Source organism: Acomys minous (genome assembly GCF_964271855.1).
Source record: "Acomys minous genome assembly, chromosome: 10".
Taxonomy (NCBI): domain Eukaryota; kingdom Metazoa; phylum Chordata; class Mammalia; order Rodentia; family Muridae; genus Acomys; species Acomys minous.
The window spans coordinates 101,564,055-101,580,525 of NC_140491.1; the positions used below are offsets into that span (position 1 = coordinate 101,564,055).

General features: G+C 37.4%; 1 protein-coding gene across 2 annotated transcripts in view; it reads right to left on the bottom strand.

Annotated features, from left to right (window-relative positions):
* Positions 1–12,422: 12,422 nt before the first annotated feature.
* SCN7A (sodium voltage-gated channel alpha subunit 7) overlaps positions 12,423–16,471 on the bottom strand; it is an 88,091-nt gene continuing 84,042 nt past the window's right edge. The window contains exon 26 of one of the 2 annotated variants that reach the window (XM_084798175.1): positions 12,423–15,375. In XM_084798175.1, coding sequence (XP_084654301.1) covers positions 14,312–15,375 — 1,064 coding nt within the window. In that variant the 3' untranslated portion in view covers positions 12,423–14,311. The remainder of the gene's footprint in view (positions 15,376–16,471) is intronic. The other variant, XM_084798174.1, reaches the window with a different exon arrangement.

Consider the following 16,471-nt stretch of genomic DNA (forward strand, 5'->3'; position numbering starts at 1 on the left):
CAATACCAATGAGTTAAAAATAATCTTATTTGTGAGTAACAATTAAAGCCTTTAGTTGAGGAGTAGATTCAACAATCTACTTTTTGTTCTTTCATCCCTTTATATTTCTATATCCCCCTTCTTTCTTTTCAGCTCTTATCTCCTTACCAACAAAAGAAAGATAAAGGAAAAGAGAGACATCCCTAGGTTCAACCTAATTTTCTCTCTGTATAAGACCAGTAATAACTTATAACCAACTCCTGATGGGAATAAATATCTGTAGTCTAAGAGAGCAAACAGAAACCCCCCTTAAGGGAAATGGAACATCATTCTCTTAAGGTTTCTTCAGGCTAATTTAGGGCAAGTAATATCTTTGAAAGGGCCCAAATAAAATTTGGAAAATGCTAAGACAACCAGGGATAGCCTTTGTGGTCCAGTTTCTAAAGGTTGAGAAATTCCAGGCTTAATAGGAGTCCTGTGTGGGACAGTCTGAAATGCTGGACCAATTGGTATCAGAAGCTTTCTACAAAGCTGTCCAGTTCTGATGGGTAACAGCGACTGAAGTGACTGCGGCTGGGACATGAAGGATGTAGGATGTCAGTATCCAGCCTGCTGAGAGGATTGAATCCTATCAGGTCTCAGCCAGCATCAGTGTCTAGTTCTTTTGTTCTGAAAACATAGTCAATTATGAATCTATTGGTATCACAAGAATATATATCCTTGGTTTAACAGATACATATTGATTCTATAGATATATAAGATAAAATAGTTGGGTGAGGTCTTCAAAAGCCTCAGAGACCTACAGAATATGGCCTTTAAAGATGTTTATATTATTCTAACAATTTTTTGACAAGTTAACACCTGGCAATATGTAGCCTACATCAAAGAAGATGATGAGCATCAAAGAACCTCCCTATGGAGATGGCTTCAAATGTGGCAAACAAGCCACTGGGCAAAATAGCCTTGTTTCTGCCACAGACAGAATTCTGCCTAAAAATGGGCAAGCTTGGATGGACAGGTAAGCAAGTACTCAATAGTTCCTGCCTCACAAATATGTCTGTCAGTTTTATTGGGCCAGATGGCTGAAGATGATGCTCCAACATTATAGAAAATTTTGGGTGACTTTTCATGCAGTAAGCTGTCTACGTCATTTTTTTTTTTCATTTTGGAAGCTGCTAACCTGCACTTCTGGTTCACTCGGGTAATTAATTTTATTTCTTCTCAAGTCTCTGATGGGGTTGAAGATCAGGTAGTTTAGACTTACAATTAAGCTTAGTTGGTTATGGGTTAAGATGTTCTTAGGTCTAGATAGATGTTTTAAGTAGAGATGAGATATGATAAATATGAACTTTCATTCAGAATTTTAGAGCCAACAAGATAGGAAAGATGTTTACTTCAAGTTGCCCAAATACAAATAGCCAAATCACTATGAATGTAATATTTATGTAATTCCTGATTGTTCATTGGTTCCTCCTGCTTTATGTGGTTTTTTATTTATATGTAATAATATAAATGTGTATGTTTTAAAAAGAAATATAACAATAATAATTTAGATCTAAAAACAATCTAGTTCAAATTATTCCAAAAATTTCAGTGATAACTTATACACTTAGTTTTTTGATGTCAGAAACTAAATTTAGACAAAAGAACAATGAGAAATTCATATTACTGGTCAGTATTCCATATGTACAGGAATAAAAAATTCTGATTAGATTTCTAGCATATGAATCTACACTAAGTTCAACCACATGTTAAAGGAGCATGTACCTGATCAGACACAATTTATCCTGGGGCTGTAAGGAGGGTCAACGTGAATGATTGTATACATGACTAATTACTGTGATAATCCAATAGAATGAATGATGAAAATCATCACAACTTCTTAGTAGGTATAAAAAATTTTCACATAATAGAAATTCCCTTAATGACAGATTCTCAGTGGTGTTGTTACAGAGGGAATGTATCTAACCACAATTCAACGATCTCTGGGGACACAATCTAACATTATAACTGGTGGTAGTAATCATGAGCTTTTACTGTAATATTTACATGAATGTAGTACTGTACTTTTGTCATGTCTATCTAACTTAGTATTGGGATTCTAAGTGGCAGTATGTGGGTAACACTAAGAAACTATGATCATACACATAAGAACAGAACATTTATATTTGTGGATGACATGAAGTTATATAAAGAAATAACTAAAGGACACATTTTAGGTTCTTCAGTCTTTTAAAATACGTGTTCAGACTTGCGTTATGTACCAAACTTCAGAGACGGCTTCAGCTGTGCTTGGACATGGTGTGTGACCTGCAGCTGCTGGCCCTATTCTAACATCACTTTAGTTATCACTTTCTATCATTTCAGACTGTCTGGTCTTGTTCAGTACTGGAGGAGGACTGGACTGTCAAGACTCTGTTCAGTTGTCTATTTCTCCTTAAAACATAACCAGTTTTGCTGTATATAATTTCATGTGTATGTATGGATGTGTATGTCTCTCTGTCTCTGTCTCTGTCTCTGTCTCTCTCTGTCTCTGTCTCTGTCTCTGTCTCTCTGTCTCTGTCTCTGTCTCTGTCTCTGTCTCTGTCTCTCTCTCTCTCTCTCTCTCTCTCTCTCTCTCTCTGTGTGTGTGTGTGTGTGTGTGTGTGTGTACTGCAGCCAAATGTTGATGTCTCTTCTCTTCTTCAACTGCTCCTCCCTCTATATTTTAAAACACACCTTCTCATTGAATTGGGAGATGGCTGATTTGGTTTGACTGGCTGGCGTGTGAGCTCCCAGCATGTCTCTACCTCCCTTGCACTAGGATAAATTGCAGACTCATCATGCCTTACTTTCACATGGATGTTGCGCCTCAACACGAGCTTTCATGCTCTTGTGGCACCACTTTATAGACCAAGTGCTCTCCTCAGCCCCTCCACTTATTTTTAAATCCTTATTTGTTCACTTTCTTTAGACTATTGTTTGCATATTAAAATTTGACCTTTTGTTCTGTTAATATATTTTTAATCCTACTTCTATTTTTTTTTTAAATTCTTGATTATTCTTGAGACTGTGACTAGCTGCATAGCTTCAAGCTGGTCTTGAAATCACAATCTTTGTGTATTTTCTTCCCAAGTGTAGTGATTACAGGCACAAATCATCATACCTATCTGTATCATATAAGGTTTGGATCAGTTTCACTGACTTTAATTAGTTCTTTTTAATTAATGTATAATATACCATCATATCTATCATCTTGATGTTTGTTTTCTATTTCTTCTGTTTTGTTAAGTGCCATTTAAAAATTTTTTAATTGATAAGAGTCTATCATATCCCTTATGTTGGCATAGTATCCAATGTATTTTTAGATGGTACTCTACAAATCCATTTATTTCTTTGATTTGTGACAGATAATAAATGATATTTTTTTACTTCATGTATAGCATACATCTTACTTGAATAGATCCCAGGCTATCTGTCACTCTCTGTGTCACTCTGTGAACATCTCTCTCTGTGTACATTAGAAATGTAAATAGAACTGCATATTGTTATATTTTTATTTTAAGATTTACTTTTATTCATGCATGAGAGTTTTCTTCTAAATATATATGTTTCTCACCTGCAAGCCTGGTGCTAGTAGAGGGCAGAGAGATTGTCAGATCCAATGGAACTGGCATTGCAGATGGTTGTAAGCTGCCACATAGGTGCTGGGAACCAAATTGAGGTCCTCGGAGGAAAAAAAAGCCACAAAGTGAGGCCAGTCACTTTACTATATCCATAGCCACCAATGTTAAATTTTTTAAAATTTTATTTTATTAATTTATTCATATTACATCTCAATGGTTATCCCCTCCCTTGTATACTCCCATTTCCCTCTTACTCCCCTCCCCTATGACTGTGACTGAGGGGGACCTCTTCCCCCTGTATATGCTCATCCAGTATCAAGTCTCTTCTTGGTAGCCTGCTATCCTTCCTCTGAGTGCCACCAGGTCTCCCCATCCAGGAGATGTGGTCAAATATAAGCCACCAGATTACATGTGAAATTCAGACCCCACTCTCCACTCAACTGTGGAGAATGTCCTGTCCATTGGGTAGATCTGGGTAGGGGTTTGAAGTTTACTGCCTGTATTGTCCTTGGCAGGTGCCATAGTTTGAGTGGGATCCCTGGGCCCAAATCTGCCTATCATAATGTTCTTCTTGTAGGTTTCTAGGACCCTTTGGATCCTTCTATTTCCCCATTTTCCCATGCTTCTCTCACTTAAAGTCCCAATTGGATGTCCTCTCCTCTGTCCCAGTTTCCTGGTTAGTGAAGACTTTCATGGGACATGCCCCTTGGGCTAGTGTCCAGATATAAGTGAGTGTATACCATTTGAGTCTTTCTGCTTCTGTGTTAACTTACTCATTATGGTCATTTCATTTGTTCAATCCATTTGTCCAAAAATTTCAGGAATTCCTTGTTTTTAATAGCTGAGTAGTATTCCATCATTTAAATGTACCACAATTTCTTTATCCATTCTTCTACTGAGGGCTGTTTCCATGATCTGGCTATTATGAATAAGGCTGCTGTGAACATGGTGTAGCAAATTTTCTTGTTGTGTGCTGGAGCATCTTCTGGGTATATTCCAAGGAGTGGAATAGCTAGGTCTTGAGGAAGCAAAATAAGTACTTTCTAAATACTGAAAAGCATGTCTTTCACATGTACAGATGTGTTCACAATTTTACTAGCCCTTGTTTATGTTCAGATTCAGTCCTCTGTCCTGTGCTCTCCACCAGATGGATTCTTTCTGACCTTCCCTGTAACATAGCTCTACTGGGAATGAATTCAGTTACCATTTCTTCGTGTGCAAAGTGCTTATCTTCATTTTGATGGTATCATTAGATTATTTCACATTATACCACTGAGATAGTGGGATTTTTTTTCCTGGTTTGCTCTGTTAAATTCATGTGTGTTTTCCTTTTATAGTCTAATTCATTGATCTCTTCTGTATGTTCTAATCCTTGAAAGCCATGAAGGTCATTTTCTCATATTGAGTAATATGATTTTATCTCTAGGAAGTTACAAGGTTGTGAAAGTGCTTCTTATATTCTAGGATCCTTTAATTCATGCCCACAGTTATTTAATTTGTAATACCTAGTTTAGTGTTATAATTGGCTGATTCTGTCATTTGTGTTTTGGCTAGAATTGTTGTGGGTAAGAGCTATATTCCTGCTTCTTTTCTACTGTGAATGTTAGTTTTAACAAACTGCTGGACATAGCCTGGGAAGATAGCTCTGGTGGTAAACTGCCTGCCGGACAAGCACAAGGACCTGAGTTTGACGTCTACCTTCTAGGTAAAAAGTAGCTTGCATAATGCACACTCTGTCATCCTAGCTTTGCAGAGGATGAGAAATGAGAATCCCTAGTACTTGCTGGCTTGTCATCTAACCTGTCAAAACTGGTTGGTAAGCTTCAGCTTGAGAGAGAGAGAGAGAGAGAGAGAGAGAGAGAGAGAGAGAGAGAGAGAGAGAGAGAGAGAGAAAGAGAGAGAGAGAGAATATCCATGAAGTGGCTCAGTGTCTTAAAGGTGCTTGTTGCTAAACTTGACAACCTGAGTTCAAACCTCAGGTCCCACATAATGGGAGGAAAGAACTGACTTACTCAGTGTATCCTTTGACATCCACACATGTGCTGTAGTATGTTCATGTCCACACGTAGGTGTACACACATGCAAAAGTGTAAATTAATTCATAAATATAACGTAAAATTAAAAGAGAAATGGAAATCGAGGAAAACACTTGATCTTTGCAGCTTCTCAACCATTCCCAAACATGTAGATGTGCATACATATGCACACGTATGCACACACACACACACATACACAAAAACATACACTTTCTGTGAACAATGTGAATTTTATATTATTGAGTATTCTATTTCATTTCACTCTTGAATTCAGCATGTTATTGTGTTATTTGTTGATCCTTCCTTTGGGGCATAGTATAGAATAGCATATAAGTCAAATCTATAGAATCCTTTAATGTACAAGAAAGAATCTTAAATTCTGTTGTCTCCTGCTCACTCTTGCCATTTCGTATTCTTGTGTCTAAACATTTTTTTATTCCTTCTTCTAACCATTTTTATTCCCTTTTCCTGGGATGTATCCATGTCTGTTATAGCTAATCCTTCATAAGCAGTATTAAAAATTCATACTTTATCATTAAATGAACAAATGAATCCCCAGTGATGATGTCCTTCACTCTGACAGCTGAGAGTATGATTTTTTGTTTTTTAATGTTCGTATGTTTATTATTTACGCATTAAACCAAAAAAACTGAACAAAAATAACTAAGAAGTAGAGAACACAACTCAAAGATAGTTATTATAGAAAAGTCTTTAGCAATGTAGAACCAGAATTTCTAGAAGAAAACATTATTTCTAATCTCTTTAAGAGAAAATAATAAGCTCATATATAATGTTTTAGAGGGAATATTGATAAAAATTGTTATCAAATACAATTGTCATCAACACACAAAAGTACAGAACTAAATGAAGTACACAGAGAGACAACATTGAAATCAGACATACAAATGCCTATAAGTGCTATTTAATAATTGATGATATGCTTAGGACAATATGCCACATTTTCCTTTCTTGTTGAATATGTGTATAAAGGGTCAAGAGCTTTGTACCTTCATCATACAACCAAATCATGCAAATATCTGTCTTCATCCTAGCCAGTTGTAGCAATTCAGTTTAGATAATTGTGCCAACAACCTGAGATCATTGAGATGTATCCAAAGGACGTGATATTTGAAATCCAATACACAGTCTCTGGTTGGGAAAGTAGTGCTCTCTATTTCATCTTACATAATAAAAATGTAATATAATTATGCTGAAGATTCAAGGTAGTTATTCCAGGAAGGTGCTTGGAGTCACTTGATGGTTCTTGTCATTGGCATTAAGAAAATAGATGAGAATGGATTCATAGCCTTTACACTGTTTCATTAGATACACATCAGCTCTGAAGCTTCTCCCAGAATTGCTTATCCAATTATAAAGTAAGTTTGTGAGAGCAGCTCTGGCTTCTCACTTTCTCTGAAGTAGTACTCTGGATTTTGATTCCTGCGACTACAAAATGTTTTCACATCTCTGTTTAGTGTTGCATTTTTTATTACTGCTACAATACACAGCAGCCTTCTGAAGAAAATAATGCAGGTCGACTCAAGCTAATGCACATGCCTTCCTGCAAGGGTTTTAATCGTACTTTCTTCCTGTGTAGATCAATAGCTAATGAAGGTATCCAGTTACTTCTCTCAGAGTGTATTTGGGAATAGCATTAAGTGAAGAGAGCATGAAATGGCCACCTGTTTATAATTATACATTATTTATGAGAGGGTCTCTGTGTGCATCAAATGCTGCTGCAGTGGAGAGCCACACAGACGCTGGCTTAATGGACTTGGGGGGATATTTCAATAGAATATTAGCATGAATTTGATAAACTCATATCTTTCTTTAGCATAAAGTGGTGTGAAGGCATTGCAAGGTGTTTAATAACTATGGAAAGGAGAAATACAGCATTTTAGAGCTAAATCTTTGCCACTTCCTGTGACTTAAAACAATGCATTTCCTTTAATTAAACTAGCATTCTTCTTGAGGGATCTTACTTGTCCTAAATATGTCAGAGCTTACATTAATTTGAATACCTATCACTCAGTTGAAAGAATAAATAACTCTCTTAGTAATTTTGTCTCCCAGTAAGAATTCTGTTCAGTTTCATAGACTATTTTAATTAATTAATTAATTAATTTTACATGCTGATCTCAGCTTCCTTACCCTCCTGTCTCCTCCCTGTCACCTCACTTCCCCACCACCCTCTGCCCCCAGCCCTCCTTTTCTCCTCAGAAGATACAGCTGAGTTTTTTTTTAACTGTAAAGTTTTATTTTAATTGTTCTCTAAATTTTTAACTAAAATGAACTTACATAATTTCTGCCCTCCCTTTCATCCCTCCAACCCCTTTCACGTCACCCTCAACTCCCTCCCAAATTTATGGCCTCAAATTCTTTAATTCCCATTGTTACACCTGGATATGTTGCAATAATATATGTAGCATAAATATAACAGTCTGAGTTCATTTAGTCTTGATTGTATGTATATGTTTCTAGGACTGGCCACTTTGATATTAGATAACCATTAGGCTCATCTCTGAGGAAGGCTTATCTTCTTCCCTCAACAGTTGTTAATTGCCTATAGCACTTTGTCTAAGGTTGAGACCCTGTGGTAACTCCCTCATCCATGTTGACATGTCAATTGATGTTGTGATTGTTCAGATCCTTTCGTGGCATCCATGTTGTTGATAACGTCGTCAGTGTAGCTTTCCTGTCATATCTAGAAAACAATCTCCCTGTGGACTTCCTGGTCCTCTGGCTCTTGCAGCCATTTCATCCCTTCTGCAGTGTTTCCTGAGCCTTGGGTGGAAGCATAGTTTGCTAAAGGTACCACCAGGGCTGAGACCAACTGCTTTTTGCATTTTGTCGCATTCTGTGAAGGTCTTTGATGATGTAGAAAGAAGAATCTTTGATGAGAGGTAGAGCTGCACTGACTGTAGGGTATAGGGATTTGTATTTATAATGCAGTTCAGAATTAAAATGGTTTTGGAAAACGGCAGTGGTGGTTTCTCTTCTAAAATCAATGACCTCAGTCGCTATAGGAGGCAGATTCTGTTCATAGAACCAGGAATGATTATCTTTCTGCTGAGCAGGCCCTAAATCCAAGCAGAGAGCTATTGGTTACCTCTAAGACATAAGTGATGCTGTTGTGCTTTAGGGATATCTCTTCATCCTTGTCATTGTGGTGGTTCCTAGGCATCACAAAAAGTTAAAGGATACTGGTTGCCTTCCTCCCCGGATGGCATGGATATGAAGTTGTAACACTGCAAATGCTAGTGCTCAGGGATGTTGCTTTGGGTCAGCTCCAGCACCATTCCTCCAAGTTCACTGCTCTAAGTTCTGGTTATCTTCAGCAATAGGAACTTAACTTTCAACTTCTGGGAAGTGACAAAGGGAAACAGCAATAGCCTACATGGTCTGGGAGTCTCTTGGGTTCCCTTCACCAACAACTCCAAAGGAGGCTCACAAGCCTGGTACTTGGGGGTTAGCTAGATAGTCTACATTTCTTTGGGCAATGTTATCACCCCAAGTAGCATAATGCCAGTTTGTATGCAAATTATTGATAAATTGTAACTGTTTGTCATGTAGGGGTAGCTTGGCTCATTAACTAGCAGCATATTACCTAGCTGAGAAGCATCTTTTCTCTAGTTCTGCTAGGTTGGACCTTTGAGGGCATTAAGACTCAATCAATATTCTTGATAAGAAATTGTCAAGTACTCAGTCTTGGCTTGGACACTAAGGAAGAGATTTTTTGAGAAAAGGATTCAAGTAATTGGAATTTGGGGTGAGAGAAGAAAAACATTTGTGTAAAAAATGTTAAAAATATTGGCACTTTATTTGTATATAGATGTTTATGGTGTGGTTAAAACTGGGTCAAGTTCAATGTGCTTTCAACTTAGCAACCATAGTATATTTAATTCCATTCATAGTTAAGGTTGAAATAGTATTACATCACTTTCTTCATGGACTTTTGCCTTACTGGATAGCAGTTTTGTGAGGTGAGAAAATTTGTGGTTCATAGTTTTTCTAACTGTGGTGGTTTAAATCAGTATAAAAATCCAGTAGAGGAGCAGAGGAGCTAGAAGGAATGGAGGACACCAGTAAAATATGGACCTCTAAATTAAAATTATCAAAGCTCATATGAATTCATAGAGATGGAGGCAACATACATGAGGCCTGCACAGGTCTGCACCAGGTCCTCTGCATATATATTATAGCTGGCTGCTAAGTGTTTTTATGGGATTCTTGAGTGTATGCAAAATGGTGGGCCTATTATTATTGTGGCTTCTCTTGGGCTCTTTTTCTTCAGTTTCTTCTGTCTAACTCTGATGTGCTACTTTTTTTGCTTTATCATTATTATAGTATAGTATAGGATAGTGCAATGCAGTGCAGTATAATATAATATAGTATAGTATAGTGTAATGCCTTAGAAGCCTATTGTTTTCTAAAGACTGCCAGAAATGGAGTCAATTTGGACAGTAGGGCACGTGAAAAGGTGGAAAAGTATCTATTTTAAGTAAAAGGAAAATAATTAAAATAAAAAACAAACCTTTAAAAATAAACATCAACCCTGCCCTTAGAGGCATTGTAGGAGTGGCTGCTGTGTCACCTGTGCGTCCCTAGGTGGCAGAGAGGGGAGAGGCTATGTCTATGCTCAGTGTTCTGACCTATGGACATCTGAATGATTAGTAGCCTGAGACTCCTTGAGAAAAGCTAGCTGGTGAGAATCCCACCAGTCCAGTTCCATGTATCCCTGGATGGGCTCCCAGGGCAGGAAGCAAGCTGGAGATGAGATGAATCCTGCCTGAGACTTCAGCCCCTGTTGGGAGTGAGCCTACAACAGATGACCCCTGATGGGCCCACAAGGGCTGGCTTTGGCTAGGAGTGAGCTCAAGATGGCCGCCATTTTGATGCCCTGGAACCTGAAGACCTAGCCTGAGCTGACCACAAGGTCTACACCTTGAAGGCCTAAGGGACATACCATGGCCCTGTGCCATAATAAATGGCTGGGTCTTAGCATGCTTGAGACGACTCCTAAGATGATCTCAGTCACTCAGAGACCCCAGGCACCTCTAAGAGGGACAAGTAAGTGAAGGACACATGGAATAGAAGAAAAAAAAAATGAAGGATGTGGGAGTGATGAAGAAAGTCTGAACTGGAGACTTAAGGGTAATAAAGAAGAGCCTAATGTGAGTAGCCAGTGATTCCATTGGAGACTATGGAGGAGTCCTGGCTTATAATGCCACTGAGGCCTCACCGGGGTCATGAACGTGGGAGAACTGGCCATGTCTCTTGCCTGCTGCAGCACGGGCCCTGCACATCTCCAGGGCAGCACAGTAGAACTGGCCCTGATGCTGTGGGCGAAGATGAGCCAGCCCTGAGGGCATGAGAGTGGGAGAGCTAGCTTTACGCCTTGCTGGCGGTGTCAAACAACAGCACTTCAAAACAAAGTAAAATTCATTGAAAAGAACAGGAGAATGAAAATTTTAATATTCCCCTCTCAGAAACCAACAAAATTAACAAAAGCAAAATCAGCAAAACCACAGCTGATCTTGAGTGAACAGGAATTGGGCACACTCAGAAGACTCCACTCCACAATGACAAAACACATGCTATTGCGTGTCCATGAGCAGGTTCTGAAATAGATCAATATTTGGCTAAAAATGAACTGTGACTAAATAAATTGAAATCACACGCACTGTGTTATCAGGCCACAATGTATCTAAACTATAATTCAATCATATATAGACAATCAGGAAAATTCTAAACATAGAAATTAAACAGAACAAATTCAGGGATCAAAGGAGAAGCATTAAAAGAAAATTGAAAAGATATAGTATTGTTATACTTCTGTAAATGAAGTACAGGCTAGTGGAGTAAATCTATATACAATAGGACATTTAAAAACATATTTAAGTGAAACATTGCTAGTTCTACTTATAAAATATTTTATTTTGGTTATTTTAAGTGTGTGTGTGTTCTACTTACATTTTAAAGTTTATTTTCACCTAAATTTCACTGTGGTCAAAGAAAATGATTTATGTGATACCTATTCTTTGAAATTCATGAAAATCTATGTTATGGACCAGTAGATATTCAGTTTTGACATATTATCCACAGGTTCTAAAAGAATGCATGTTCTGAACTTACTGGGTAACGGTCTATGTAATACAAATTAAGTTTGTTTAATAAAGTCTTATATTTTTATATGTCTTTATAAAGAAGATATAGAATTGAATGAAAACAAACATAACACATTGTCATGTTAGGATGCAATTAAATATACATATATTTTTCCTAACACATATTAGTCATGAAGAAAGTATAAAAATAACTTAATTTTTTACTGCACAGAATTTAAGATGAAGAACAGACTAATAGAAAGTGGGCATAAAGAAAGATATTCTACTAATAGTAGCAGAAATCAACAAAAATGAGAGAAGGAAGCAAGAAAAACAGTGAAAAAAATCATTTTCCAAAATGTCCTTAGAATCGATTAGCATCTAAATAAAACTGAAACACATGCTGTATTAATGGGACAGAAGGCTAAATATGGAGATTACTCCAATTCCCAAATGAATCTCAAATTTAATGTGAGTCCTACTAAAATCTCAGCTGAATCTTTCACAGATTTGACAGCTGCTCATACACTGAGAGGTTAAGTATCAGTGATCCAAAGGCAGCCTAGAGGGTTTTCAATCTTGAATTATGAGAATGAAGAAACGAATAAATTATTTGGTAAATATTACTGTTAAAAATTTACTAATCAGATTTCCCAACCTGGATTACAAAATAATAATACAAAAGCAAGGCCAAGTGCACTTAACAGGCGACATTTATTATTTTCTGTGGTATCTCAAAAGGAGAATATATGACAATAGTCTTTTAGAAATGAACCTTCCTGCAGTATTGGATGTCTATTGCTTACCGGTCCTTACAAGTAACAGCAAAATGATTTTTTAAAATCAATGCATTGTCTTCATGGGGTTTATGGAAGCAAGTTGTGATTCAGTTTTAGTACCTGTAGCAATTGAGGCATTCTCAGGACCTGGAAAGCTGAGAAGCTGAGGTAACACACAAGCTGTAACTAGGTCACCAGTCATCCCCTCATGCCTCTATTGTATCAATCACATGACGGAGTGAGGAGTGAAAGAAAAATAATTTTATAGAAACCGTCCCTCCAAAACCAAACCAAACCAACAATAAAACAACAGGCTCTGAAATTACATTTACTTAGATATCTTCCAAGGCAGGTTGGTAAAGTTATTCAGTTTCTGAGGAGCAGAAGTCAATTACAGGAGTTAAGGCTCAAGAGCATGCATTCATTACAAAATATAATCTCCAAGACATAATGGTATCAAGTGTCACAAAACACACTTAAAGCTTGTTATTTAAGTCAACAGAATATATATATATATTTTTTTTTCTTTTTAATTCTGGAAGACTTCATAGGCACAGTAAAATTAGTTTTTATACAAGTGGAGAAAATATCAGATTATCAAACTATATCATAGGAAGTACACAATTTTATGAATGAATGAATCAAAATCAACTATTCATATTAATAAAAATAATACCAGTAGTGAAAACTAATGTCTGTTATTTTACAGATTCTCAAATATAAAACATTTAAGAGAGTACTTATATGTATGACAAAATATAAAACAAATAAGAAGGGAAAATATAAATTGTCACCTAAATTAATTTGTATACAATGATGTTATAAAATACCAACTTAATTTTTGTCTGTTAACTCACAGTCCTTATTGTTTGAAGAGTTGCTTTCCAGTTGAAGCTATGAGAAATACAAGGTGCGATGAAAAGAACTTTCAGCTGACCAGTTTCCTAAATAAGAGTTAGAACACTGAAAATCCCTATATATGCTGGTTGCCCTCAATTATTCTAATTTGTATGGTATCATGCATCTGCTATGGATAACTGTAAAAAATACATCAGTATTTACAATAAGGTAAAGTTTAGGCCATTAACATTTATATCTATTATACCCTTTTAGTAAATGTGTACTTTTGAAAAGGAATAAATGTGAAGAAAATACAAAACATGTACTTAGAGTGTATTTCTTTTGTGCTTCTTGCCCTGTAAACCTCATCTGTTGCTGAGGTGGAGCTCCTCTATTGCTTGCCAGAGCCACGAAACAACATCAGTAACCAATGTCCAAAATGAAAGAGTAGCAGCAGCAGCAGCAACAACAACAACAACAACCAGACAAAAAACAAGCAAACAGACAAAAAGTTAAGAAGAAAGAAAAGAAAAAGGGTGTTTAGCCAAACCTTTTAAGAAATATATGTCATAAATTAGCCAAAACTTCTTTATGACTGAACTGAAAGGCACTTTCTGAAGAACTGCACTTTCCCTTCCAGCGAGCAACATTTATTTATGAATGTTTGTGATTTAATTCAGTATTTCCCTATGTCTGAAGCACAATCTCACTTCAAGGAACTAAACACCAGGCAGGCCATGTAGAAAAAAAAAAAAATAGCCAAAACACAACAGTAACCTACATTAATCCTGAAGTGCTGCTGTCCTTCCTGATGCATCGGCAGACTGAATATAAAACTCAGTTTGCCATGAAGACATGCGGGCACAGAGGTGTGATCAGCATCTCTGCTCTCTGATTGGTGCTCGCGCTTAGTTAAGCTTTCCGTGTTTGGGGATATCTGAAGAAAGTAGAAGTGTGCAGTGCAACTAGATTGGGGTTTGAAAAGATGTTTTTCCCTCGACTTTGTCAGAGTGAGCCCCTTTGGAAGCAGAATTATCTCTGTCGTCATCTATTATAGGGATATCTGATACGTTTTTGTCATTTTGCCTCAAGCGGTAACTTTTATATGCTCGCTGGATGATGGTCGCTGAAACGGCCTCCTGTTTGCGTTTCAAAGTAGTTGTGATTGGTTCATATGTGATTTTGAAAGGGTTCGCTAACATAAAGCCAGCTTCTATCTCTGAAAGCATTTTCTCTACCCTCTCATCTTTTCCCATGACTCTATTTGTAAAGGCGAGTAAGATGTCCAGACAATGGATCCTGTCCCCTGCAGCCATGGGGAGATCCATAGCTACAAGCTGGCCCTTGTTCGGTTTTGCCATGAAAAGGGGAGGATCGAGAGCAGCTGCAAAATCCGAAAGCTTGCTGGAGTCTATGTACTGGGTCCTATCAGGGTCAAACCTGTTCCATACCTGGAAAAATTTCTTAAAGTCATCTTCGCTCAAGGTCCTGGCTTTTTTCTTATTAGGGATACTTAAAAACTCCATGATCAAAGCAATGTACATATTAACAATGACCAGCCATGCTATGAGGATGTAACTGACAAAATAAAAAATCCCAACAGAAGGGCTCCCACAGTCTCCTCTGACCTGAGTCCCAGGGTTAATTTTGTCAGGGTCACAGTCAGACCACTGGCTGTTGAAAATGGCACTCAGCATCCCATCCCAACCAGAAAATATTGTAACCTGAAAGACACAGAGCATACTGCTTCCAAAGGTCTCAAAGTTGGACACATCGTTGATTCCATCTTCTTTTTTAACATAGGCAAAACTGTACATTCCAAAGACGGCATAGATGAACATGACCAGGAAGATGAGCAGACTAATATTGAGCAATGCCGGGAGGGACAGCATCAAAGGAAGCATCAGGTCGTAGAAAACCTTTGGTCCTTCCCCAGGAAGCAGGATGTGGATGACCCGAGAGAGAAGTATCAGTTGTACAAGCGACGAAGGCACCAAGTGTTGTCCTATTGTCATAGGCAGCAGTAATCCTTAGTATGAGAAAAGATACAAGGAGGCAGCAAAATTATCCAAATGCAACTGAATATAGAAAATATTCTTTTTTGCAAGTAATCTAGTTTTTTTTTTCATTCACGAATCTACTATGACTCCATCATTTAACCTATCTCATGGAACAGCATATTGGACATTGGGTTAGGTAAATATTAATTTTATCAATGACCAAAATCTGTACCAAAATTTAGAGGAGAATTCCTCTGCGCTGTCATCTTAAGATGCTTTTGAATTCACAGATGACTAGATCCACACTCTAGGTCAATACTCAAAACTTTTCTAACATTGTTGGATTAAGAAAATTTGCCCAATCTCACTGATTCTAATGCCTTAAAAGGTATCAGGTCAATATGGAAAGATGAGTAACATAATTTCTCTTAAAGATGTACTTATTATTTACTTATAATCCATTAGTTTATGGCAGTTAATAAGAATGAATAGAACGCAAGGCAGGGAGACATTGCTCATAGCCATGACTATAGAAAATGTACAACATGCAGCGATTCATAGATTGCCTGATAATTTGTTTCTTTTATATGTAGTAGTTGCGCCCAAAGAACTTCAAAGATGAGTAGACTATGAGCCTCTCCTTACAACTTCATGTTGGTTTTGGGCTGAGAGGGTCCTTGGTGGACAGTGCCATGAGGATGTGGTATGTTTGCTGAGAGGAGGCATCACGTCTCACACTTTTTTTTTAACATGCCCACTCTCTAAGATGACACACCCATGGGGTTTTGTCATATCTATGTCCCCTCTAGTGCACGTTAGTGATGCTTCTGCACCACCAAGATTCCCATCTCTCTCTGCTCTTCCACTATTCACAAGGCATTCTTATTTAACTGTGTCCAAGTTTATCCACATCCTCACTACCAGGATATTAAATCCTTTATCTAAAATATGACTCTACTGGTGACATTATTTTCCATGAGACACTTTCAAGCTCAGAAGGCATATTGTCTTCACTCTATATTTCTTAGGCAAAGGGACAGAATATGAGTCTTTGTCCCTTTTGATTGAGATTCCCAGGCACATTTTGCCCAATAAATCTCAGTAAGAGATAAACTCTTTGTGGAT